Raw genomic sequence first — 26491 nt, forward strand, 5'->3', positions numbered from 1 at the left:
TTTATACAAAAATGTACACAGAATTTCTAGTAATATTATTAGAGTAGTCAAAATGTAAAAAAAAAAAATGCCCATCAACTGATAAAAAAACAAGATAGGATATGCTTATATACTGGAAAGGAAGTGAAAAAGAAACAAAGATATATGTAGTCTGTGACAGGGCTTCATTCACAAGGACTTGAAGAAGAAGATTGGGAGTTGTAAGACCTTCATGAGCCTACCATGGAAAATGATGAAATTGTTTTTTTACAAATAATACTATATTTACAGAATTTTATAAAGATCAGATGGACACTTATTCATAGACACATACTTCTAATTTTGGTTTGAAATTTTAATATAAGTGGAATCATCTCTAGTTCAGTGTGTGTTACTGCTGTAATTTTCTTTTTGTGCTGTGTACTCTTCCTCCCCACTCAAAGAGTAGAGTATACATGTGACGTATAGTGTAAGTTTTGGGGATAAATCCAAGGTGCCTCTTTGGATACTCAGTGCTCCCTGAAATGGGTAAGAAGTAACACTAGCATAATGTATGTTATTTTGTTTTTAACTTTTAAGGTAAGGTGGCATATTAACCTTCTGTGAATAAAACTAGGTTTAGGGATAGTTCTTAACACTGAAGAAAACATCAACAAAGCTTATCTTCACATATGAAGTATTTTTGCAGTCCTAAAGCAGGAACAGGTAGGGAGGATGAAGACACTTGGCAAGAATTTAAAAATGTATTACCAGAAACAGTGGATGGGATTATTTATTTCCAATATCACCATTTTCTGATTTATTAGTAAATCCTGGCTTCTATAATTTAAAAAAACTCTTCAGAAACATGAAAATGTCATAATAAAACCTAGAATCTTATCATTTAATCTTTGCTGATAAATAAAGATGCTTAAAATAAGAGACAAAAGCAGCCTTTCCCTTACTAGGCTCTATGGCACACAGTTCCAATTTCTTGGAAGGCTCAAACAAAAGGACACTTGAGCCATGAGTTAAAGTTTAACCAGAGTTTTGTGGTAAAAGCCCAACCTCAGAAACTAATAACAGAACAACCATAACAATAACAATCATTTTGTCTCAAAACATGGAAAAAGCAACAGAACAGAAGTTGACATAAAAGTACATGTGCTCAATATATGACGATTACAGATCTTCATATCATTTTCCCTGTTTCATCTATACCTGTGTTCAAAAGGGCCCACCTGATCAGTATATTTATACCAAACCCATTCATATTTTCATGCACCTTATTCTTTCATTATGTCTTATTTTCACTGAATTACCAGTTGATACATATTTGCTTGACCTACATCTCCTTGCTTGACCTATCATCTATCATCTGGATGATATCTTGTTCATATGTATCCTCGATAATAAAAATAGCCTTGGTACTGGGTTAAACAATAAAAGGACACCCAACCCAGTCACAGAATGAGAGAGATCCTAAACAGACATTTCTGGGAAAAAGATACACATACAAAATGATGCTCGACATCATAAATCAGGAAGGAAGAATAGTCACTATAAAACAAAAGCAAAACAAGTGCTGGCACAGATTTGAATCGGAACTTTTGTGTATTGTGTGTGACACTGTAAAATGGTACAGCCACTGTGGAAACCATTGGACTGTTCCTTAAAATTACAGCATAGAATTGCCATTTAATCCAATAATTCCACTTATGGATAGATGCACACTAAATGCAGGGAGTGAAATTGATACTCTTTGCCAATCTATGGGGCCTCTGGCAGTGGATCACTATTTAGTCCTAGTATACGAAAGGACTTTGGGAGCCCATTACACACTGAGGGATCCTCTCTCAGCCTAGATGAACATGGGAAGGCCTCAGTCCTGCTCCAAATGATATGACAGACTTTGAAGATCCCCCATGGAGAGCCTCACCCTCCCTGTAGAACAGAAAGGGAATGGAATAAGAGGTTGGTGGGGGCAGGGGAGGAGAGAAGGGAGAGGGAACTGGGATTTACATGTAAAACAAGCTGGTTTCTAATTTAAATTTTAAAAAAGAAATTGATACTCTTACACTAGCATTCATCCAGAACAGCTAAATAGTGGAAGCAACCTGGATGTACATCAACTGATGAAGGGATAAACAAGACAATATAAACACATACAACTAAATATTAATTGACTTTTAAAAGGAATGAAATTCTGATACATACTATAATACAGGTCAACCTTGATGAGGTGGTGCTTAGTGAAATAAAATATATACGAAAAATATAAATATTGAGTGGTTCCATTTACATGAAGTACTTAGACGAGTCAAACTCATGGAACCAGGAAATACAACTATGGTTTCAGATGCTGAGGATAAAGGAAGAAAAAGCTTAACATGATTCAGTTTTCAATAATGAAAAAGTTCTGGAGCCAGACAATAATAACAATGTGAATGTATGTCATTTCAGAGACAAGTATACTCATAGCTAAAGTGCTCAATTTTGTTATATAAATAGTATCACAATTAAAAGATAAAACTAGGGGATAGAGAGGTTAAGAGCACTGGCTGCTCTTCCAGAGGCCCTGAGTTCAATTCCCAGCAACCACATGGTGGCTCACAACGATCTGTTATGAGCTCTGGTGCCCTCTTCTGGTGTGCAGATATACATGGAAGCAGAATGTTGCATACATAATAAATAAATAAAATCTTTTTTTAAAAAAAGATAAAACTAAAACTACTCTCCATTGAAAGAATTAAATGGATATAGTTTCTCTTTTACATGGAATGTTTAAATTATATGTAATCATTGCAATAGCTATGCTATATTTTGGGTTTTTTTTTTTTTTTACGACAGATTTCTCTGTGGCTTTGGATCCTGTCCTGGAACTCACCCTGTCGACCAGTCTGGCCTTGAACTCATAGAGATCAGCCTGCCTCTGCCTCCCGAGTGGCTACATTTTTATTTTAATTGTGATTTTCCCCTTTAATAGAGAGATTATGGATTGTAATAATGTCTGAGATGTTTTTATAATCAATTTAAAACATAGTTTCCACAGAATTTTTATTTATTCTTTGGAATTTTCATACATATATACATCCAAGTCCATTGAGACTCAACAATCCATCTCCTTCTTTTTTTATTTTTATTACTATTAAAATACCCTAAGTCCACTTACTACTGACTCGGAGACACATCCACAAAGAAAAGTAAGTCCCTCTGCAACCATCAACTGCCAATGGCCCTTACTAAAAGTGCAGGACTCCATAGCCCCCTTCCCATTCATGCTGGAATTGTGACTTGGATGTTCATGAAAAACAAACAAACAAAAAAAAACATAACTTGAAGCCTGATAGTTTTGGCAGGATGGAGTCAGTTTGCCTTTGGAACTTCAAGGGTCTTTGTTTAGACCCTCCCCACTTACACCACTTAATACATTTTTATGAAAATTTGCTCCATTTGTTTTCTTTAGTCCATGAGCTAAAAGTATATTTCATAAAAGCCCCAAAACTCCACTTACACTAGCAGAAATTAACCTAGAAATTCTTCTTACCCTGTGAGAGGAAGGTTCTCTAGGATCCTAGGATGATGACTGAGATAACACTTTCCAGCAATAATAATAAAAGGCAGGGTATACAGGGCTTGTCTAACAGGGATGAAGCCCTAAATTCAATTCCCAGCAGCACAACATGAAAAATCAAATACATAATAGTAATTAAGGAAAATGGTGCTGACTATTTTCAATATTCCCTAAAAAACAAACAAAGAAACAAAATCCCATGAGACATCAAGTGTATGCAAAGAAAAGAAGGTGGGCTTGGAAACAGTGATTTAAAGGGAAATAATTATAAAAGCTGTGTCGTTGTAAAGTTAGTCTTACTTTCTGTACCATCAGCCTCCAGTTGCTCTTCTCTGGGGTTCTGTCTAAATTTCAGGTTCCCAATGTGCATGATGGCTCCAATGATCTTATAACATCCAAACTTCTCATCAGGAAGAAACCCTAAGATGTCGATGGCTTTCTGTAAGAAGAGAAACATGTGGCTAGCTATGTCTTCTTTTTCCTGGTGGCTGCAGTAGGCTCAGCACTCACCCTGCTCTATGTCACAAATCACAACAGGCTGTGGGTTGCATAAATAAGAGACAGAGCAGTGTGGGCCTAGAGCGACTGCTGGATTCAAAGAAATACTAATAGGCCTTGTGGACACTTGGCCACCAGCAGTCTGCTCAGTCCGTTAGAAGGGAATTAGGGTGGTGACTTGAGTTGTCTAGTGCCTAGTGGCTTCAGAAGTTTCCTTTAGCACCTGTTCCTCTCTTTTCACCAGTAACAAGTCCACTAACCCTAACATGATTAATTTGGCAACCCTGACTCCTTGCCCCTCCCCAGAATTGTATGACTGTTGTGAAATGATTAAGCACTTTCTCTGGCTTATGTAAACTTGATTATCTCTGTGTACACTTGTGGGGGAGTGAGGCAGTTCCTTACATATCTGTAAATTCTTAAGAAATGACTTTTGCCTTTAAAAGTCTTCCTCCCCTTCAAGCTGGCCCTCAGTCCCAAATACAACCATGGGAACTGAGGACAGCTGCAGCTCAAATAAAATTCAGCTAATTACAACTGGATGGAGTTCAAGTAGTCTCTAGGTGTTTTCTAACACTGTAACAATGTCACCACATCACTGCATCCTAGGAAAACACTGTATGGGGGTCCCAGAAGAATGTAGTCATTATAACTAATTTAGAATGTGTAGAAAGACAAGGGTTGAGCAGTTTATATTCTTTTTCAATAACTCACTTATAGGAATGTAAGATTGAGTGAATATAACATACAAAAAACAGTATTAACCTTCTAAAATATTCACAGGGTAAAAAGAGACAAAAATCTTGGGATTTAACAACAGAATGGTTTGATAAGCAATAGGACAAATGCCTGACAAAAAAATTTTTGAGTATTCACCTAAAATACTAATAAGATAAAATTGAAAACTCAAACTGGCAGTGGTAGCACATGCCTTTAATCCAATCACTCAGGAGGCAGAGGCAAGTGGATCTCTGTGAGTTCAAGGCCAGCCTGGTCTACAAAGCTACACAGAGAAGCACTGTCTCGAAAAACCAAAAAGAAAAAAGAAAAATCAAACTCTGTGGAACACATGTTCTTGCAGTATAATTATAAATAAACAACAATACCAAAACAATTCCATATAGATAGAAAGCAGAATAAATACTTTATAGATATACACCAACTAAAAGAGATTGCTATTAAGTTGAAAATTATGTCTACTTTTCTATAGCTATAATATCCCTCTATTGAAAATATGTGCTCCTACTGCTATTAAATTTTGGGAAGAAGCAGCCTTCCCCATCAAGGGGAGCAAGGCCAGGTCTCCAGACCTCAAAATGAGCTGTTATGATGTTAGTTTTCATGGTTCATTGCCTTCACAAAACTTAACTTCTACAACTACCAAGCCTTACTTCTGTGGCCAGAAATTCTTTGGCATCATCCACGCTCTCCACAGCAACCACTCCACAGGAGCAAATGTGGAAGTCGGAGGGATTTGTGGACACCAGGAGCATATCTGTAATGGAAAACTTTTGGTTAAATAGCTTAGAGAAATGCACCACACCTGAGGAAGCAATGAGCCAAAATTCAGGTTACTCTTGCAGTTTATGGGATAGTTGCAAACACACCATAACCAACACTATATTCTAGACTCAAACCTCTGTAATCAATATTTTCCTGTTAACTTGTCTGTCATATGTCAAGGCCTCCCAAGAGAACACCAGGTTGGCCAAATCCAAATGCGGATTCAATTGCAGTAGCACAAAGTGGTGGTAGTTGGCAGGGGATTGTAGATAATGTGTGTTGGCAAAACTTTGATAACAGGCACTTGGCCTGGATTCATGACAGAGGGCCAGAGGGTAAAAATGCTCTGTAAAATGATAACATACCCGAGTTTCATGGCTAGGAAACAGTCAATTCTCTGGGGTCAGCACCCAGACAACATTAGCAATGTGGTCCTGTCACTTCACATCCTCACTCACTCGAGGCTAAGTCCTTCATTCAAGGGAATCCATTAATCAGACACAGTGTAACCACTGTACTGCTGTAGGGTTTATGAGTCTTGACATTTTTTATTTTATCAGTAAACATAATGCAGGACAAAGCTAAAACAGTGTCAACAGATCAACTAACTTGGCAGAATGCTGCCTCACACTTGATCTCAGTGAATTTTTTTACTTTTATTTTTTAAATCTGGTCTTATCTTTCTGTGTTTATTACCCATTGAAGTGAAGATCTGCTTTATGGAAATACAAATCTCAGAGACAAAGAAATTGGCTTACAGGAATGCTCACAGTAACTCTATTTGCAAGTATGCTGGCTGTGTTAATAAAACTGCTGCTTATCCATAGAATAAGTTATTATTCATCAAATAAAGAACTAAATTGAAGCACTAAAGAATGTCAAAATAACCAAGCTGGCTGAATTCAGCCAAACCAAAAGTACATGTAGTGTATGATGATTATGTATTATACAATTATAGAAAATGCAACCTAGTTATCATGTTTACATATGGATAGTGGTAGAAGGGTTCCAACAATGGAAGTGGAAAGGAAAGAGAAATTATAAAAGAGCCTGGGGGATAGTTTTCAAAGGATGTATGTGGTGCTTGTGGTAATGACTCCTTAAATATACATACAAACATATATAGGTACACACACACACACACACACACACACACACACACACACACACACACACACTATATATATATATATATATATATATTATATATATATATATATAGCAACTGTGTATTTCAAACATTCAGTTAACTGTAGGTCCATGATTCTCCTTTAAAGCCACTTTTGTGATAAGCCTGGCCTTTTACAAGATTACTACTACAACCACCCAAACTACCCATCATAATTAAAGAAGAAAGAAAATTTTCCATGAAAAAAAAAATAGGGTAAAAAAGTTTCTGACCACAAAATCAGCTCCACAGAGAATAGAAGAAGAATATTTCAGACTGAAGAAAATGATAAGCACACACAAGAGGCTCTGATGCCAGGATAGCATTTTTGCAAAGTATGACTTAGTTTGACTAAGCATGACAAAGGTAACAAACACTACAAAATCAACAAAATGATAGCAATTAAAGCACACATTTCAATATTAACTCTGACTATTAGTGGTCTCAATTACACAATAAAAAGACAAAAGATAACAATCAGATTGGAGAAGAAAAAAACAAAACAGGATGGATCTCTTTGTTATCTCCAGGAAACAAACCTCATCTTCAAAGGTAAAGACTGCTTCAGAATGAAAGGATGGAAATTCTAAGCAAATAAGATCAAGAAACCAACAGATGTCACTATTCTAATATCTTATAAAATAGACTTCAACCAAATCAAATAAAAAAAGATAATGAATGTCACTTACTTCTGATCAAAGGAAGACATCATAATTCTAAGCCTATGCACAACAAACTTAAGTGAGATCAATTTAATAAAAAGGAAATAAAGAAATAGAACCCATACTAGTAGGCATTAAGTGACAAATTAACCCTAACACAGTAATAGTAAGTTTAGTGCCAAACTTTCACCAATGGAAAGTGAAATGACATGGAGCAAATAAAAGTAACAGATATTTACAGAATATCCTTCCCTATCACTACAAAATATACGTTTTTTTTTTTTCTCAGCAGTCCATCAGAGTTTCTCTAAAATGGAAACAAAATGGAACACAAATAACATTTTAACAAATTTAGGAAAATTTAAATAAAATCTATATATTCTTACTTACTGCAATCAATACCAAAAGAAATTCTAGGAAATGCACAAACTCATGGAGATTAAAGAAAATACTACTGAATGTTAAATGGGTCATTCAAAAGGTCAAGAAGGAAACTTTAAAAATCTTGGAATTAAATGAAAATGAAAGCACAATATATATCAAAATCCCTCTACTACAAAAAGCCAGGCTTATCCAGGAAATGTATAGCTTTAAGTGCATACAAACAAATAATAAAAACTATAAAATCACAAATAAATAACTTAAAGCTGTACATCAAGAGTTTGGTAAAGCAATAAACATCAAAACTCAAAAATAGTACATGGGGAGAAATAATCAAAACCAGGGCAGAAATTAATAAAATTGAAACAAACAAATAAAAAACAATATTAAAAAAGTCAATGAAATGAAGAGTTGATTTTTTTAAAAGATAAACAAGATTGACAAATTCTTAGCTGCATTAACTAAGAAATGGAAAGAGAAGACACAAATAAATAGAATTAGAGATTGGTAAGGATCCATCACAAAAGATACCAAAGAAATTCAGAAACCTAAGAGCATTTTAAAGGGTGCTCAACATCCTCAGGCATCTATGAAGTGCAAATTAAAACCCCTTTGAGAACTGATCTTACCATAGTCAGGGTGGCTGACTACATAACAAAGGAGAGAAATGGCAGCATACACTGGTGAGGATGTGGGGATAAGGGAACCCTCATGCACTGCTGGTGGGAATGTAAACTGGTACACACTATGGAAATCAGCATGCAAATTTTTAGAAAGATGAAGACAGATTCACAGATCGATCACACCTGGGCACATACCAAAGGAATGTATAGCCTACTGCAGAGATACTTGCTCATCTGTGTTCACTGTTTCTCTATTAGGAGTAGCTAAGAAATAGAATCAGCCTAGATGTCTATTAACTGATGGATGGGTAATGAAAATGTGATATACTTACACAACGGGTTTTTTTGTTCAGCTCCATTACAAATGAAACCTGCAAGCAAATGGGTAGAACTGGAAAGGTATATAGAGTGAGGTAATCCATGCACAGAAAAACAAATGCTGCATGTTCTCTCACATATGGGGATCCTAGCTTTAGATGGCTAACTTTGTTCAAATTGTAGTATAGAAAGAAGTCAGGAAAATAGAAAGAGGTGGGTAGCTTAAGAGAGGTGGTGATAGAGTATAGGTAAGATAAAAATAGAAAGGGACTATACAGGTGGTGGAACACAGAAAGGCCATGAAATGTCTGGGGGAGAGAAGAGAGTAGGAAATGGTTAACTTAAATGAGGGAGCTATGAGAAAAACATGGAAACCTACTATCTCATAACCAAATTTAAAAAGCACAGTTCATAATTTTTAAAATGTGTTTAAGGAGAGATAGATATCCGCATTACCTTAGAAGCAGAAACTGAAGGCAAGGGGTGGGATACCTCCTTAGGAGTTGGTGAGGAAGCCTCGGGGTCCCCCAAAGTGATACAGGCTCTTGTCATTCCTCTTGGTGACTCACTGGAACTTGATAATAAGACCCTACTGCTGAAGATACAATACACTTGAACTGGAATCGGGGGGAAGGGCCTCAATGATTATGTAAGAGTTAGATGAGGCTCACCCAGGACTAATATACACCTCACTTCCAGGCTCCTTCAGCTTCTGTTGTGAGTTTTCGTGCTTAATTTTTGGCAATGCAAGCAAATATTCAGAATTTAGGAGAGTTATTGGGATGTTCCTTCTTATGTCAATACTCAGGATGCCCTAAACTTCTGCTTTTGTAAGCATGGTATGAAACAATACTCAAATATTTTCAAAACTGTTCCCTAATGATAGTGGGAGCAAAACTAAGATCAACCATACCCAACTTGGATTACTAGAGGTCAATCAACCATTGTACAGTAGTCTATCTGAGTGGCCCCCAAAACTCAGCTAATTGATAATTAAGATAATTGAATTAAGGATCAGCATGAGTTTTCCAGAGCTGTCCAAAGACGTCCAGTGGTTCTGCATATAATAATCATGGCTGGCCCTAACACATCTGAGGCCATAGCTGCTTCCTACATTATGTGTCAGGTGCCTGCCACAGGACAGAATTTCATGTCCCTTACAGCTAGAGATGGAAGTCAGTGGTAGAGCTCTTGCCTAGCATGTATGGGATCCACATCTGATCCTCATCAACACACAAATACACACACACACACACACACACACACACACACACACACACACACACACACACACACACACGATTTTGTTTTAGGTTTAGGTGTGGCAAACAGGTGCTGCTTGCCTATCACCAGTAAACACATAACGAATGTAATTGTCTAGTTTGCACAACTTTTCCCACATTGTGAAGGCATATAGAAGCTGAAGACTAAGTAGCTGAACCACTGCCAGATTTATGCCATTCTTGACCTAAAATGATATATGGAGGAACCGTTCCCATAAATTTGCTGACCTGGATCAGTCACCTCAACCCATATCCATTCCTATGGGTGCATGGCTGTCCTCAGTGGTTTCCTCAAATGCAACAAAACCAGCTGATCATCCTTCCCTTACAATGACTTCCCATAGCCTTTAAAATGGCATTCAAACTCTTTGAGAAGTGAACTATAAATGCCACATGATCTGGGCACTGCCAGCTTCCCCTTACATCAGCCTTTCCACTCTTCTAACAACCCTACCATTTCCTATTGTAATAATCAAATATTCCCAGCCTTCAGGGCCTTTGCACTCACTATTCTCTCCTCTGAGACAGTAGTTCCTGGAAAGCTCTGGATACTCAGTCTCTCACTAGTTTACATAGCTGAAGAAAGTGTTTTCCCAGACCTGAATTGCAGAGTTATTTCATCTAAATCCTAGTCTACCACCTACAGACCACCAAATCTTATTCTCTCACCCTCCACTAGTCTTTATTTTGCTTTTAGACTTGCCACTAATCTTAAACTGTATATTTCTTTGTATGTTTATTTGTGCCTATCTAATCATCTAGAATGTAAGATAAAGAAGTCAAAGAGTTGTATACTCACTTTAGCCCTTGTACTTAAATAGCACTGTCTGTTGCCTAGCAATCATACAATAAATATCAATGAACTGAATATATGAAGCTTGATTCATTAGTCCATAATTTGTTTTTCTTTCCTTTTTTTGATACAGGGTTTCTTAGTGTAATAGTCTTGGCTGTCCTGGTACTCGCTCCGTAGACCAGGCTGGCCTCAAACTCACAGACATCCACCTGCCTCTACCTCCTGAGTGCTGGGATTAACAGAGTGCACCACCACCTCCCAGCCATAATTTGTTTTTCTATTTCTGCTCAATTCTCCAAATCCAATCATATGAACTGAAGACATTCAATCATCCTCCTTCACTCCTACAGTCAGTCTATTATAGTTAAGACCTATCTGTTCTTACAGGGCTTCATTCTCCACTTCCCATAGACACTATCTTGGGTAATTGTCTTATTTCAGTACAGTACTGTTGCAATCTCCCCTCTCTAATATTAGTGCCTCCATAACACCATACTAGGCTAAATCTTTCTACAAACATACCATAGCAACATACTAGGCTAAATCATTCTATACACTGACCTCAACAAAACTAATGCCCTATTATCCCATCTTCCCTCTACAGAACAAAACCAACCCTGCATTTACTCACCTCCTTATGTGTAGAAACTACCACAATAACTTTGCCATGTTCCTCTAAGCAGATCTAATCCAGTCAGCTTGTACTCTACTCCTGCCCTTCATCTGTCCTCTCTTGACCTTGTATATATGGTTCTTGCTTTAGAAGACACCCTTGATTCTTGACTCTATGTGGTTTTCCTATCTGTTCTTCATATTCAAAGTCATGTACCTTCGTAATTTTCTTAATAAAATTCCCATTGGTCACAACAGTTCTTTTCTGTCCTCTTACCTAAAATTATCTCTCTGGCCCTTTCCTCCTCCCTCTTCCCTCTCCCTCCCTTTGTCTCACAATGCATGCACACACACACACACACACACACACACACACACACACACACACACACACACACTTAATCTTGTCAAGGCATTTTATTCACTACCTAATCAAAAAACAATGTTGCCATTTATTCTACCCCATTAGTTATATAAGTGCCCAAATTTACTACTGTAGGATGAATCAACTGTGGTCAACAACTACTAAGAGACTTACTAAAACAGTACTCTCCATCTCTTGGAATCTGTTTGTCTTTTTCTAGAATAAGTGTGGGCACCAGTCTAACACTTACCCTGAAGTTCTTGTTTTCCAGACAGAATCTGATAAAAGATATGGTAGTTCCTCTCTCCAGGCTGCTGATAAACCACCCGAGATTTTTCTAGAAAATCTAGGAGGGTTGAAAACAAATAAAGATTCATACATCGACATTTTTAAAAAAATTTAGAAGAAAAACAACCAGATAGTGCAATGGCTACTTACAGATCTGGATATCTGCAGATGACAGTGTGCCTCTTGCATCAAAATGCATCCTAATAAGTTTTCCCTGCGTAGAAACAGAACACAGTGTCCCATCCAAACTTGCTGAACATGTGTAACGGCTTATTGTGTACAACATCCTCAAAGTGACTATGTACTCCAAAGATTGAAAAATAAACTTCAAGATGGTGTTGAGATGAGGATAAGATAATGTCTAGAGCAGGTGTTCTCAGTCTGTGGGTCACAACCCTTTGGGGGTTGAACAACCCTTTTACAGAGTTCACATATCAGATATCCTGTATATCAGATATTTACATTCTGATTCATTACAGTAGAAACATGACAGTTATGATATAGCAGTGAAAATAATAATTTTATGGTTGGGAACTGTATTAAAGGGTCACAGTATTAGGAAGGTTGAGAAGCACTGGTCTTCAGAGAGCTACACTGATTAGTAAGAATACAGCAGTCCTGACTGTATCCAGTCCCACATCTGCCAGTTCCTGACTGTGTGTTTTCATGTGCACTGGAGAAACTATATGAACCTCAGTGTTCTTAATTGAAAAGGAAGAATGTAGAATCTTCTCAGCATGCTCACTCACTTATTCAGTATTCAGTGACTATCTGCCGTGATCTAAGAAACTCCCGAGGAATTAGACAAGTTATAAGAAGTCCTGGTAATTATGAAATGTTCTAGAAGGTACATGGCTACTCAAAAGCTCTAACAAAGGCACATTTGAAGTATTTTGAAATCAAAAGAAACACCACTTTTGCTGTAGTTTAGGAAGTAAGACAAAAGGGAACATAAACCAAGACTGAGAGATAGACAAAAGGCTAGGGGTTTGTTTCATGTGTGCTCAGTAGACCAAGGGGTTTATGTCTGGCTTATGTCTCAAAAATACACCTTGATTTTCCACTTTCTCCTTTCTTAATTAAAACCTAAAAGGAGAATTCAGCAAGGCATAAAGGCTGCCCGGTGCTGACAGTATCTACGTCAGAATGCCAGATACAGTGGCAGCCACAGTTTATGAAATGAGAATGTGGAAGTAAAAAATGGGTTTGGCTCAGATCCTTCCAGGCCAGGAAGCACCGCAGCAAAACATCATTCCTATATGCACACATACATGTGGAAAACCAATATGGATACATGCATACCTACTACTAATTTTGAAAACCTGTCTGGATTTTTTCATTTTTATTGGATGACTTTTTGTCTTTTTCCTTCCATTTTTCAAAATCTTTTGTTTTTCTCTGCCTCTTCCTGTCTATCCTTCCAACTTTATCTTTGTTTTCCTTCTCCAACTGTTCCTTGTTCTTTCTTTAATTTCCTTCCCTCCCCCTTCTCTTTCTTTCATTTTGTTTGATATTATTTCTTATTCTCCCTCTCAATCTCCCTGTCTCACTGTCTCTCTGTATATCTCTGTCTCTCTCCCTTAGAGATTCATCCTAGGATCTCACACATGCCAGACAAGTGCCCACCATGTAGCTATGTCCATAGATCTTACTCTTTTTTAATTTTTCTCTTTTCTTCTCTATTATATATTCCTGTCTTTCATATTTCATAAAACATGCAACAGTATTTTAGCAAAATGGCAATTGTTTAATGTACAAGTATATGCAAATCTATATAAACAAGAATATTGCATCACTAGTCTTTAGTCAGAAACTAGGCCTGAGTCTATTATTTAGTTATGCTCAGATATTCAAACACGAAGCTATCTTCAGGTTTCCTCAACTTGTTCAGTGGCTCCCTGGATTTATAAAACTTGACATTTAAATCCAAGTGGTTTTCTCCATCATGGAATTTGAAATTATCAAAAAACCACACTGAAGCACCCTGTTCAATATTTTTAAATCCCTGTTAGATATGCAGAAAAGAGAGTTCATAAGCAAGAATAGAAAGAATAATTAAGAGAATTAGGAAATGACTACTAAACTGACTTCAGTATAGAGGAAATTGAGAAACAATTTCAAATTTCCAAAATATAAAGATATATGAAGCATTATTCATACCTTGCTAGATGTGCTTCCCTACAATGCAGGTAAACAAATGTATGTTAAGAGAACTACATCCCTCCTGAATAGATTCTTCCAAATAGTGACACAAAGACATGAGAAGGTTTAATTGTCTCAGCCATGTCTGATAAAACCTTTATGAAAAATGTAACAATATAATAAAATTTAGTTAAAATCTTGTTCTAGAATTGTACCAATGTCCTCAGACATGAATTTTATGATAGCCTAAAAATTATAGGTTCTGAGATGCTTTCATGCTACTTACAAAACGAGAAGAGTTATCGTTTCTTAGAGTTTTGGCATTTCCAAATGCTTCTAACACAGGATTCATTTGTACAATTTGATCTTCTGAAATTCCCTAAAAAGCATGGAAGAGGAGCAAAGCTGATTAAATTTTACCAGGATTTTACACTGAAGCAAGCTCCCCAAGTGCAGATCTAGCCTCATGGCTGCCACAAAAACTAGTGGCTTATGCTTCCCAAATGTGATAAAACATTACTTTGGGAATTGAGATTCAGGAAAAAAATGGAAGGATGAAAGTTAGTAGTTTTGTATATTTTCTCCTAAGAAAATGTTTAGGTAGTCATTAGTTTGTAATGTTTTTGTTTGAGTCTAAGTGAATAAGGAAAATGTTTACTAGCAAACAAAAAAGGAACTAGAAATCTGTCTTGGGATAATACATGAGTTTCTTGCCATTATTAATTTATATTTTCCTTATACTATTTCTAGGTAATCTAGAAGGTTATACCAAGCAGTGACTAGTCATGGCAATCGTCTCGAACTTGAATTTTGCATATTCAAGAATATGGGCTGTCTACACAGAATGATCCTGAAAAATAAGCTACTTCCACATCAATTCAGACCTGTATTGTTTTTATAAATTCATTCTCAAAGACCTGTTTCACAGGATAAATTATATAGTATATGGTGTTTAACAATCTATAATGTATATATACTATTTCACCCTGAATAATATATATTTATTGTCTTACAAAGAATTATAAAAGGCCATATAAGCAAGGATTTCCAAAGACCTGTTGCACATGTTCATAAAACCAACTAATCCACACCAAACAACAACAAAACTAAAATGCACACTAAACAAAGTTTTATGTAGGAAAAAAGAGTTCAAGGATGTTTACAGATATCAAGTAAATTCAGGAATGAAGTAATAGGAAAGAAACCATTTTACAGTTTAAACTATAAAACAGATGAGGATATGTCTTCAAAGTTAGTCTATGTTTTGGTATACTTCTTACTTGTTACAGCAGAAGCAGCTGGTGATAGCCAGCATTGAATTAAAAATACAAAGTGACAATGTCAGATGCAGACTGATGAGAAGTGTAACAGCTTTTCATGGTTATAAATGATTCTGAGTACCACTTAACACTACCTAATCTTACTTTACTTGGAAGAATTACTTCCAAATTATTATAAATTCTCACTTTTCAGCTAAAGCTGAACTAAAAGTTACCAAGTGTGATGGCCAATTTTAATTGTTCACCTAATACAACCTAGAATTACCTGGAAAGAGAGTCTTGATGGGTGATTGTCTAGATTAGTTAGATTTTACCAAGCTGAGTTATTGAAGTGGGAAGACCCAGCAGAAGCAGAAGCATGGACTACATGAAAAGGTGGCATGAGCAGAACACTAGCATACATAGAATAATTCATTGTTTTCTTAACTATAAAGGTCATGTGACTAGCCATTTCAAGTGCCTGACACCTTGACATCTTTGAAATAACTATAAACTATAATTAGGATCCAAATAAATCCTTTCTCCCTTAAGTGACTTTAATGAAGAATTTTATCACAAAAACAAGAAATGAAACTTAAGAGACCAAGGTTAAAAAAAAATAGAGAAGGTAGCATTTACAGAAAATGTTGAATGGTTAAAGTTATAGCTAAAGAGATTTAGAAATATCAGAAGAGGACACTGAAGGTTGTGATGACTTGGTCCAAGAAGATTTGGATCCTGAAGGTATATTGACCAGAGGGACAAACCAAATGAAACTTGGCCAGTAAATGTTCTTGGAAGGAAATCTAAAAGTATGAAATGCATGCTTTCAGCTTTATACAGAATGCTCAGATGATCCTCTCAGTAAAGAAAAGAAGAAAAACAAGACATTTCAATATTTTTGTGATGGTGCAAATGTATTGTCAACAAGACAGATGGCAGCTGAAAGAATGGGAAAAGATCACCAACCCCACATCTGACAGAGGGCTGATTTCCAAAATATGCAAAGAACTCAAGAAGCTAGTCACCAAAACATAAACTAATCCAATTAAAAAGTGGGGTACAGAACTAAATAGACAATTCTCAATAAAGGAATCTAAAATGGCTGAAAGACACATAAGAAAGTGCTCAACATCCTTAGCCATCAGGGAAATGCAAATCAAAACAACTCTGAGATACCATCTTACTCCTGTCAGAATGACTAAAATCAAAAACACCAATGATAGCTTATGCCAGAGAAGATGTGGAGAAAGGGGAACACTTCTCCACTGCTGGTGGGAGTGCCAACTCATACAGCCACTTTGGAAATCAGTATGGCAGTTCCTCAGGAAAACGGGAATCAGTCTATCAAAAGATCCAGCAATTCCACTCTTAGGTATATACCCAAAAGAGAAATCTGGCAGTAGGGAAATGTCCAGAGATCTACAAGGTTAACCCCCACTAACAATCTAAGCAATAGTCAAGAACCTACCTTTAATCCCCTTCTCTGATAATGAGATTGATGACTACCTTATATGCCATCCTAGAGCCTTCATCCAGTAGCGATGGAAGCAGAAGCAGACACCCACAGCTAAACACTGAGCTGAACTCTGGAATCCAGTTGTAGAGAGGGAAGAGTTATGAGCAAAGAAGTCAAGATTAGGCTGGAGAAACCCACAGAAACAGCTGACCTGAACAAGGGAGAGCTCATGGACTCCAGACTGATAGCTGGAAAACCAGCATAGGACTGTTTCAGACCCCCTGAAAGAGGATGTCAGTTTGGAGGTCTGGTCTATGGGGTCTCTGGTAGAGGATTAGTATTTATCCCTAGTGCATGAATGGACTTTGGGAGCACACTCCACATAGAGGGATGCTCTCTCAGCCTAGACACATAGGGGAGGGTCTAGGCCCTGCTCCAGATGATATGACAGACTTTGAAGATTCCCCCATGGAAGGCCTCACCCTCCCTGGGGAGTAGAAAGTGGATGGGATGGGAGTTGGTGGGATCAGGGGAGGCGAAGAGGGAGAGGGACCTGGGATTGACATGTAAAACAAGCTTGTTTCTGATTTAAATTAAGAAAAATGTACTTTTTAAAAAACTGTAAAATGTCTCCATAGGCTCACGTTTTTTAAAACTTGATCTCAAACTGGTAGTAGTGCCCTTTAGGATGGTTGTGGATCCTTCAGCGGGTAGCTCTTTCCTGATCAACCTGAACCACTGGTGACCTTAATGTTTGATAGCCTGAGCTTGGCTCCACTTCTGTTGGCTTCCTGGTTTCTGAGTGTGGATACAATGACATAATATGACTAGCCAGTCTCCTGTTCCTGCCTCTATTGCTTCTGTATCATGCTGAACTGTATAGCTCCTCAAATGGTATGCCAGAATAAACCCTTCCTTTCTTAAATTTTGTATCAGATGTTTATCAGAAGGAAGTAACTGCTTCAGTTTTTCTAACCATTCTATGGTTCTTCCTCTTCCTTATTCCCTATAAAGGGAAGAGCCTCCATGTCTCACCATTCATGTTATGGACACTCACCAGCTTTTTCTTGGGCTCAGTTATGGCTGCCATGGTGGCAAAATACTGAATAGTCAGTTTGGTGTTGATGGTCTTCCCAGCACCAGATTCTCCTCTGTGATTTGAAATTGAGAAAAGCAGTTAACTGGCTCTGATGATCAATGTAATAAAAGATAGCTCATTCTGATCACATCCAACTCTTATCTTAGAAAATGACCTGCTAATCTTTGCACCAGGAAGGTGCGCTTTGGTTTTCTCCTTTCCTCTCTGATAACCAAATACATTTGCTCCAGCCTGCCTTTAGGTACATGAAATTTAGAAGCCAGTCCATGTTATTTGCAAACAGCATAGATATGAATTTGAACTAGCCACTTAGCTCTACAATTCTAAAACCTAAGTCCCACTTAAGGTACCAAAAACTAAAAGAGGGTCAATTACATGACATGTCATCATCATTGCAAAAGAAGACCACAGACTTGAGCATGTCATAACCCCTTGGGTCTCAGCCACCTGTTCATACTAGTATGCTCACCGGGTGCTCTTTCCATCAAAATGAACCTATAATAAGGCATGCTGAGGTCCTCTTTGCCCTCTTTTGGTATCCTCCAAAGGCACACTGTGTATTGCTATATGTTATGTACTGTGCCATGGCTACTCAAAGCATCAAGTTGTCTGTTTCATGGGCACATTCTATGGATGTTAATAGAGCCTCTCTGCTTAATTAGCCAGCATGGAGACCTTTGAAGTTGATCACTTGCAAGACTGGAGGCCACTTCCCTGTGAAGGAATTAAACTTGCTTGTACAATATAGATTTAAGGAGTCTCTTTAAATGATGAAGGTAGACTTCCTTAAGCTATATTTGCAGAGCTTACTAAAGTACTATGACTACTTGCAGAGTATCTTTGCCTACACATGGAATGTTTTTTGTATCAAAAGATTAAAAAGTCAAAGTTGGAAAATTTAATTTTTACTCTCAGTGAAATATAGGTGTCTATTTTCCACTGAAACTTCACATAGGGTAAAAAAAAAAATGAGACAAACACACTTACGTGAAGAGTATGGATTGATTCTTTCCACCTACAAAATAAAAAAGAAAGAAAAAAAACCAAAATGTTAGGATATTCTCGTGCTTGAAGCTTATGTACTGAATGAATTTATTCACAATTTTATTATCTACAGTTTCAACTTAGAAACAGGGAGAAGGATTTGTTTTATCTACACTTGCAAACCCCTCATTCAAAGATACAGTATAAAAGAGATGTCCTTATTTTACCAGTCACATGAACATATAAACTCTCGGCCTATCTCCTGACTTTAAAGATAAAGAGTAACCAACTAATGGTTGACAGTTTCAATCTTTTAAGAATCATTGCATTGAAACAGCTGTAGAATAGCTTCGATGTGTCAGACAGTACAGCATATGCTTGAGTAATAAGAGCAGATATCTGCAGGGGGCATTATCTGGGCCAACCTCCAGCCCCAGCACTACAAATGGATTATCTCACTCTGAAGGGCAAGTTAATTGTCCCCTTAACCATAGGAGGCCCCTACTACACTGTCTGCATTTTATCTGGAAGGAATCAGGCTTCAAGCAATGAGATAGCTGTGAAGCCATGCTCTCCTTACAATGACTGAGTGTCCTTTGGTGACAGAGAAAACGTTGACCAGAGATTTTCATTTTTCATTTTGTAGGGCAGCTACTTACTGCGAAGCATATCTTGAAGGGCACTATTAGCAACAGCAAAGATGTGAGGGGGGACCTTGGATCGCTTCTTCCTTTGATAGGCAGCCATGACCTCTTTCTCATACACTGGAAGCCACTTGTAAGGGTTTATAGCCACACAGAAGAGACCTGAATATGTCTGAGGAGAGATCAGAGTGGATTTCAGAAAATAGACTAGCTGCACTCCCAGGATTGTCAGGGCTTCTTTCCCTGTCACACAATGGTAGCTTGAATATTTACTTGTAAGGAAGCATGGAAGGGGAGAGATATGAATTCCTGTGAAGAAAGGACTTCTAAGAGAAGCAGACAGATCTGGGTTAGGCCAGCATTAAGACCTGACTACCTCTCCATCTCTGAGAAATATACTAACTGCTAAAATATCTGACACATGTAAGTCTCTGTTTTAAAAATAAGATTTATTTTTATGTTTATATTTTTATTTTTATGTTTAAAATTTATTTTTTATGTGTATCAGCATTTGCCTTTGTACATGCATGCATGTACACACATATGTGCCTGGTGTCAGCAGAGGCCAGAAGAGGACATTGGATTCCCGGAAGCTGGAGTTACAGATGGTGGCAAACCTTCATATTGTTACTGGGAACTGAACCTGGCTTCTCTTCAAAATCTGCAACTGTTCTAAAGCACCGAGTCACTTCTGTAGGCCCCACACGTAACTCTTGAAAAGAGATTAAGGTAAAAATATGGAATAGCAGTAGCCCTGAGAAGCCAGAACAGAGTAGAGGAAGCCTTTTCCTCCAGAGCCTCTACAAGAAGTAAAACCCCACTGGTTTTACTTTGAGACTAATGTCCTTCAGCACTGTACTTGAATAGTATCCTTTTAAACTACCCATTCAGCAGCAATTTTCTGGAGAAGCAAATCTTTAGAGAAACTAAAGCAATTACCTAGCAAGCCAAATAGGTGAAGACTAGGTTGGTTGCATGTCACATTCTTGATGATAATGGATCCATACTGCCACTATTTTAGCCTAATCTCAGTTCTGCTTCTAATACATAAGTTTAGAATAAAGAGCAAAGGAACCAATCATCAGGCACCTGACGACTGTGGAGAAATCAATTGGTTTCTTGAACAGTAGTTTGGTGACAGGCACTGAATTACCTGTTCTACATAATTTTTGGTTTTAGTCTAATCCTCTAGCCTATAAGTAGAGTCAGACATTACTATCCCATTTTATAGAAAGGTAACATCAGGGAGTTCAACAAAACAGGGGAAATGCAGTGAAAGGAGAAAGCCATCTTCACCTAGGACTGCATGGTCTGCTTCTCAGCAACTTGGACTATGTGTCATAAAAGCAGATAGTCCCCATCTTCTCCTAAGGGCTTGCTATGCTGGCCTCCAAACTAAAGTGTTTTTCACAGTGTCAGGACAAGCCTTAATGCTACTCTTAGACCTCTATGCATAAGGCATTAGGTATATACACACAGGAACACAGATTCAAGTCCATGTTTAGCAAATTTCTGTCAACATCTGGGCTTTGCGTTGTTCCTGACCCATACATGGAGTATTTTTATCTTTTGTTCATTTGTTGAGAAAAGGTATTTCTACACAGCCCTGCCTGTCTAGGAATCCACTATGTAGACATCCACCTACTTTACCCAGTTTTTACCTTTTTCATTAACTGATACACTGACTAAGTATTCATTGAGCACTTGATAGGAAAATCAAGCATTTCTTCAAAGAACACAAGTCTAGTGCTAAAATAATACATAAATTATCTGACAATTGTGACTGTAAACACACAGACATGAGAACCTTAGCTGTTCTTTCCTGAAAATGCTGACACAGAATGCCATGGAAGATGCCCAATGACTGCTTATTTCTCTCTACACAGACAGGAAGGTAAGCATGTGAATATATGTTTATCCATTTCTAATGCCAGCCCATTTGTGTATATGCACATAAGTGTGTTATATATGAATACAAGCATGTCCTGGTTTTATCTTTATAAAAAACTGCGTTGGAAGTGCAACATCTCAAATACATTTTTCTCCAGAAACATTTTAAATGGAATAGATAACCTTAACTAATAAGTGAGCTGGCATTTGGACTCTTCCCTATCAGATTCTAAGCTTCATGCTTTTAATGTAGTATGACATTCTGTGGGAAACGACATGCATGGTGACAAGATAAAGTGAAAGAAATGTTGAGATAGTTTACTTCCCGGTAGATGTTCATATGAGGATATCTGAACTAAACGTAAAACATCACCAGAAAAGGTGGGGGCATTGCCAATCTGAGTTCCAGACTAAGATTTTCCTAGTAAGGCCTATCTACACACGTAGATCATCCAATGGTCATAACGTGTCCTCAGGGTGTGAAGCACAGATGGTTCATTGAGATGAAGCAGCATTGACAGATCTTCAACCATCTCAAACTCTGCAGGGTTCATCTGTTGGATTTTGTCCTCCTTAATTCTCAGACTCTGCAAAGAACAGGAAAAGAAAATTCCTAGCCGAGTTTGGTGGCACATGTTTTAATCCCAGCACTGTAGATGTCAGGGACCAAAAATTTTCAATTATAAAGTTTCTTGGGGTCCAAACCTCCACTCCATTTTCCAGGAGCCTAAATCTCCCTTTGTCTTTCAGATGCTGACTAAATTGCCACCAGATGGCTTGGCCTCAGTGGAGAATATCTCCTAGTTTGCAAAACTACAGACCTGGGCCCTAGGAGTGCCCGCTCGTATTCAGAGAACTTGCTTACATGCCTAGAGACTATTTAGGTGCCTCTTGAATTAAAAGAATTATTTAGTATCAGTGATATACATGATAGTCTATGCCTTCTGAGGTCACCCACACTGTTGGAAAGCTATTTAGGAGGATGCTAGAATAAACAAGAAACACCAGTTTCCAGCATGGACTGAGAGCCCTCCTGAAATGACAAGATGTCTGTGTCTGGTCTTTATCGCTGTTGGGTAGCTAGGAGTTTCCCAGTCCAGCACCACCCCCTCAACTCAAAGATGGACCCGAGGGCCATTTGACTGGCTTTGATCTCAGCCCCAGAAACTTCAGTCCGGAATACAGAATAGATAGTCTCGGTAGCATGGGACAGATACATGACGGGCAAAAGCAAAAGGATTCTCTGAGAGTTCAAGGCCAGCCTCTTCTACATAGCAAGTTCCAGGATGACAGTCAGTACCACATAGAGACCCCCGCCCCCAATCTCACACACACACATACAAATATCTGTTTTTCTATTTCCTCTATGCATATCATTTTCATATGCAATTGGGAAGACTAATCAAACTAAACAAACTTCCATACACCATAGGGGAATCCAAGGCTGTTATAGCTTTAATCTTTAGTGTTTCCCCCAAAGACTTGGGTGTCAAAGGCCTGATACTACTGAGAGGTTGTAGAACCTTTGAAAATTGTGTCCTACAGAGAGGTCCTTGAATGACTGAGGGCATGTCATTGTGAGGTTGTGGGTATTGAACCTATTACGGGGCCCCAGTACTTGGTTATTGTGATACAAAATGATTTTATTCAAATTGCATATCTTTTTTTTCTAATGAAAAAAAAAAACATTTTTGAAGGTGCTGGAGATTGAGCTTAGGTTTGTGGGCATGGTAGGCAAGAGCTCTATCCCCACTCTGTCTTTTTCTTGATCCTACACACAGCTAGATTCAGCACTTGGGATACCAAGGCAGAAGTATCATGAGCTTGAGTTCCTCCTAGAAGACATAGATTGAGACTGTGTACCAAGAAAAACTAAGCAGCAGAAGTTGCTGGAAGGAAGGAGGAGAAGGAAAGACAACAAAGATAGGGAGGGAAAAGGAAGAACTTGAAACATTGACAAAAGAAGGGGAAACAGTTTTAAGTCCAGAGTTTTTATTTTTTACTGTAACCATCCTATTTGGAACTACTTCATTAGATCTTTGATGTGCCAGGGTAGAAGGATAAGAGCAACATGAATAAGGTCTCCAAAGTTTATCAGTGGCACCCTACCCCAGGTTCTCAGTGTTAGAGAAAGTATGTACTTAGTGACTTGACTAGGTAGAAACCACAGACGACCCCACAAGGAATAAGGCATTCTTTACCTCTCCATCTCGTGTCTCTACAATTACTTTTCCATCGCCAACACTTTCTTTAACCTCAGCCTCAATATAAGCATTCTTTCCATCATGAACCCAGCATTTCTTCCTCCCTAGAGAGAAAATATAAGTTATAACTACAGTACTTAAAGGAATCTCCACTGTGCATTTTCATACTGATGCAATCTTGTTTCTACTAAGTCTTGGAGCCATTAATATAATTAATATAAGAAGTCAGAAAGTTACATAAAAAATGAATGCTAATCATGACTGTTTGTCCATGCACAATTGTAAAGGAACAAGAAAATTCTCAGCATGCAGAGTCTGCCAGCATCATTATGTTATAAGAAAACTGTCCACGTAATTCACCTACACCATCCTATACTCCACAACACAAGAACCCTTGGATATTCTTGTCATTCCACTCCTTCCCAATTCCCCTCAAAACACTCACTCAAAAATGATCTGGTTATATATGTAAATCTGTATGTTAATGGACTTCTCTTTCAGGGTTTCTTATATCATATTTTAATCCGAGAATGAAAGTCTAGTAAGAGAAGGGCATACTAAATTGGGAAGGGATTGAAGAAAGAGACTATCAGTTATTTTGTTATATAATAAAATTGACTCACATTTACCATCATATGTTATTTTCCCTTCTTATGTTTCGTCACTCATTGCTTTATGCCTAAGTAAAGAAGTCTTCCACAAAAGTAACTAACCCATAAAATACCTTAAGGTAAAATAAGTTAGAAGTCCTGTGAATACATGAGAAAGCTTCTCTAGTTCATTTAAATACATATCAAATTCTCTTCCAGCCAAGGCAAGTAACCATTTAAGATGAATAGGAAGCATGCTCTTCAAAGAAACTGAGTCTTAGCATGGTACAAGAGTTCCTCAGCAAATAAGAAAAAGGGTGAGGACCTTGATGAAAACACCAGTCAACTATGACACTAATGGGAATGACAATAGGTTACCACCACCATCTCTAATAGATTAGTTATGAAACTTTCAGATATTTCATTTCTTCAGACACGTGGCCCTCACCAGATGCTTTCCCTAAAGGTGCACTGTGGGTCAGAGAGATGAATGTGTACAGAAAGAGGCAATGAATGGGCTGCCATTCTCTAATCCCACCTTTCTTATCTGCATAGAACTGTGCTGCTCACTATTTCCTTGCTCTGACAATCTACAATGCACTGCTTTCTTCCTTTTCCTAATTACAAACAATTTCCCCTGAAAATTGCTTTGTAAGCAGATGTAATAATCCTTTGTAGCTCCGTTTTCATTGCCTTTCTACTTGTTTATGCTTTTTAATGCTGGTTTTGTGTTGTACTTATTATTTTGGTCCCTTTTAAGCAAACAATGATGTTTTATGTTAGGGTATGAAAATACATTTGATTTTGAAAGTACCTGTTTAGCATATTAAAGGCTATGCATTTCAAGATATATTATCACTTGAAAGAAATTTGATGATTCTCCCTCTCTCTCTCTCTCTCTCTCTCTCTCTCTCTCTCTGTTTTTCTCTCTCTCTCTCTCTCAAGAGGATTAAGACTTGCCCACAGTGCCAACAGTCCCATAGCTAATTATTAGTACTAATTAGAATAATGATTCTAGAAATCAAATCACCCTCCTCCTAAATTAGTTTTCCTCCATTATCTCATGCTTCCTTTAACAAGTGCTTAGCTACTTTTCTTTTTCTGGTGTTTGTCTCAGGGAGGGCTCACCTCCTGCCCTGTGATGAGCTCTTTGTTTCAGCATCCCTGGAAACAGAGGGAATGAAATTTTTTCAGAAGTCTTTACCTGAGACCTAGTCCATGCCAGCAACTTTTCTTGAAAAGAAAAAGTAGATGAAATACGTCAACCTTTCATTCCTTTTGGTCATCAATAACATAGGGCTGCAGATGCAGCTAGCACTGCATTGGAATCAGGTCATCTTGAATTTAGTACTGGCCTGACTAGTAGGGAGTTGTCAAGCAATCATTTCATCTTATTGGGTCTTGGTTCTCAAACATCTAAGTGAAGGGTATTTTCCTATATTATTTCCTGTGGGCTGACCAACTCAAATTAAATATCCTATATAATATGAAGATGGTTCTCATTTATTAGAGAAAATCTGAGTACTAGAAAAAAATTTTAAAACATTAAAACCAATCACACATCAGCTTAAAAGTGACCAGTGTTGTTTCTCCGTATCTTTTTTATGAGGCTCTGTTCCATGGTATGAGATAAAATCGGGGTTAAACTATTTCGAACTTGTAGTCTTATTAAATAGACAATCTCTTTTTGTATAAAATTATTCAATTGGTTTTTGAGTGTTTTTCTTCTTATATTTACCTCTAACACTACTGGTCTTCCTCCCTGACAACCAGCAGGTCTAGGTTTCTTTTCTGGGTATCACTATACCACACTAAACTTATTTTCAAACTGATAGCTTTATTTGGTCCTAGTAGCAATGAAGGGAGGTAGGCAGGGCAAATGTTTTTTGTTCATCTAACTTTGGCAGGTGAGTAAAATAAGGTTCAGTAAGGTGAGATGTTTTAATCTAATTATAAAGCAACAGATGATCAAGAACAGGGACTTGGAAGCCAAAACTGTTGGCCATACACTTATTGTCAAAATGTTTCCATTTGGCCTGAATTCTAAACACAAACTTGGCTGTCACCTAGCCCAGGGAGACAGACAACTTTTGGTGATTTTTCCATCTTTTTGCTGCCAGTGAATATCCATAAAGAAGGATTATACATTAAGAAAATTAATTAAGATTATACTAATTGCTCTATTTTAAGCA

General features: G+C 37.6%; 1 protein-coding gene across 1 annotated transcript in view; it reads right to left on the minus strand.

Annotated features, from left to right (window-relative positions):
- Positions 1-26491, minus strand: part of Myh15 (myosin heavy chain 15) — a 120954-nt gene that overhangs the window by 93224 nt on the left and 1239 nt on the right. The window contains exons 2-11 of the mRNA XM_027413358.2: positions 23707-23813; positions 21949-22092; positions 19631-19787; positions 18975-19002; positions 17946-18039; positions 14457-14549; positions 12179-12242; positions 11991-12086; positions 5422-5525; positions 3833-3971 (exon numbers count right to left, since the gene is read on the minus strand). Coding sequence (XP_027269159.1) covers positions 3833-3971; positions 5422-5525; positions 11991-12086; positions 12179-12242; positions 14457-14549; positions 17946-18039; positions 18975-19002; positions 19631-19787; positions 21949-22092; positions 23707-23813 — 1026 coding nt within the window. The remainder of the gene's footprint in view (positions 1-3832; positions 3972-5421; positions 5526-11990; positions 12087-12178; positions 12243-14456; positions 14550-17945; positions 18040-18974; positions 19003-19630; positions 19788-21948; positions 22093-23706; positions 23814-26491) is intronic.

This window comes from Cricetulus griseus, chromosome 4, assembly GCF_003668045.3.
Source record: "Cricetulus griseus strain 17A/GY chromosome 4, alternate assembly CriGri-PICRH-1.0, whole genome shotgun sequence".
NCBI classification, from domain to species: Eukaryota; Metazoa; Chordata; class Mammalia; order Rodentia; family Cricetidae; genus Cricetulus; species Cricetulus griseus.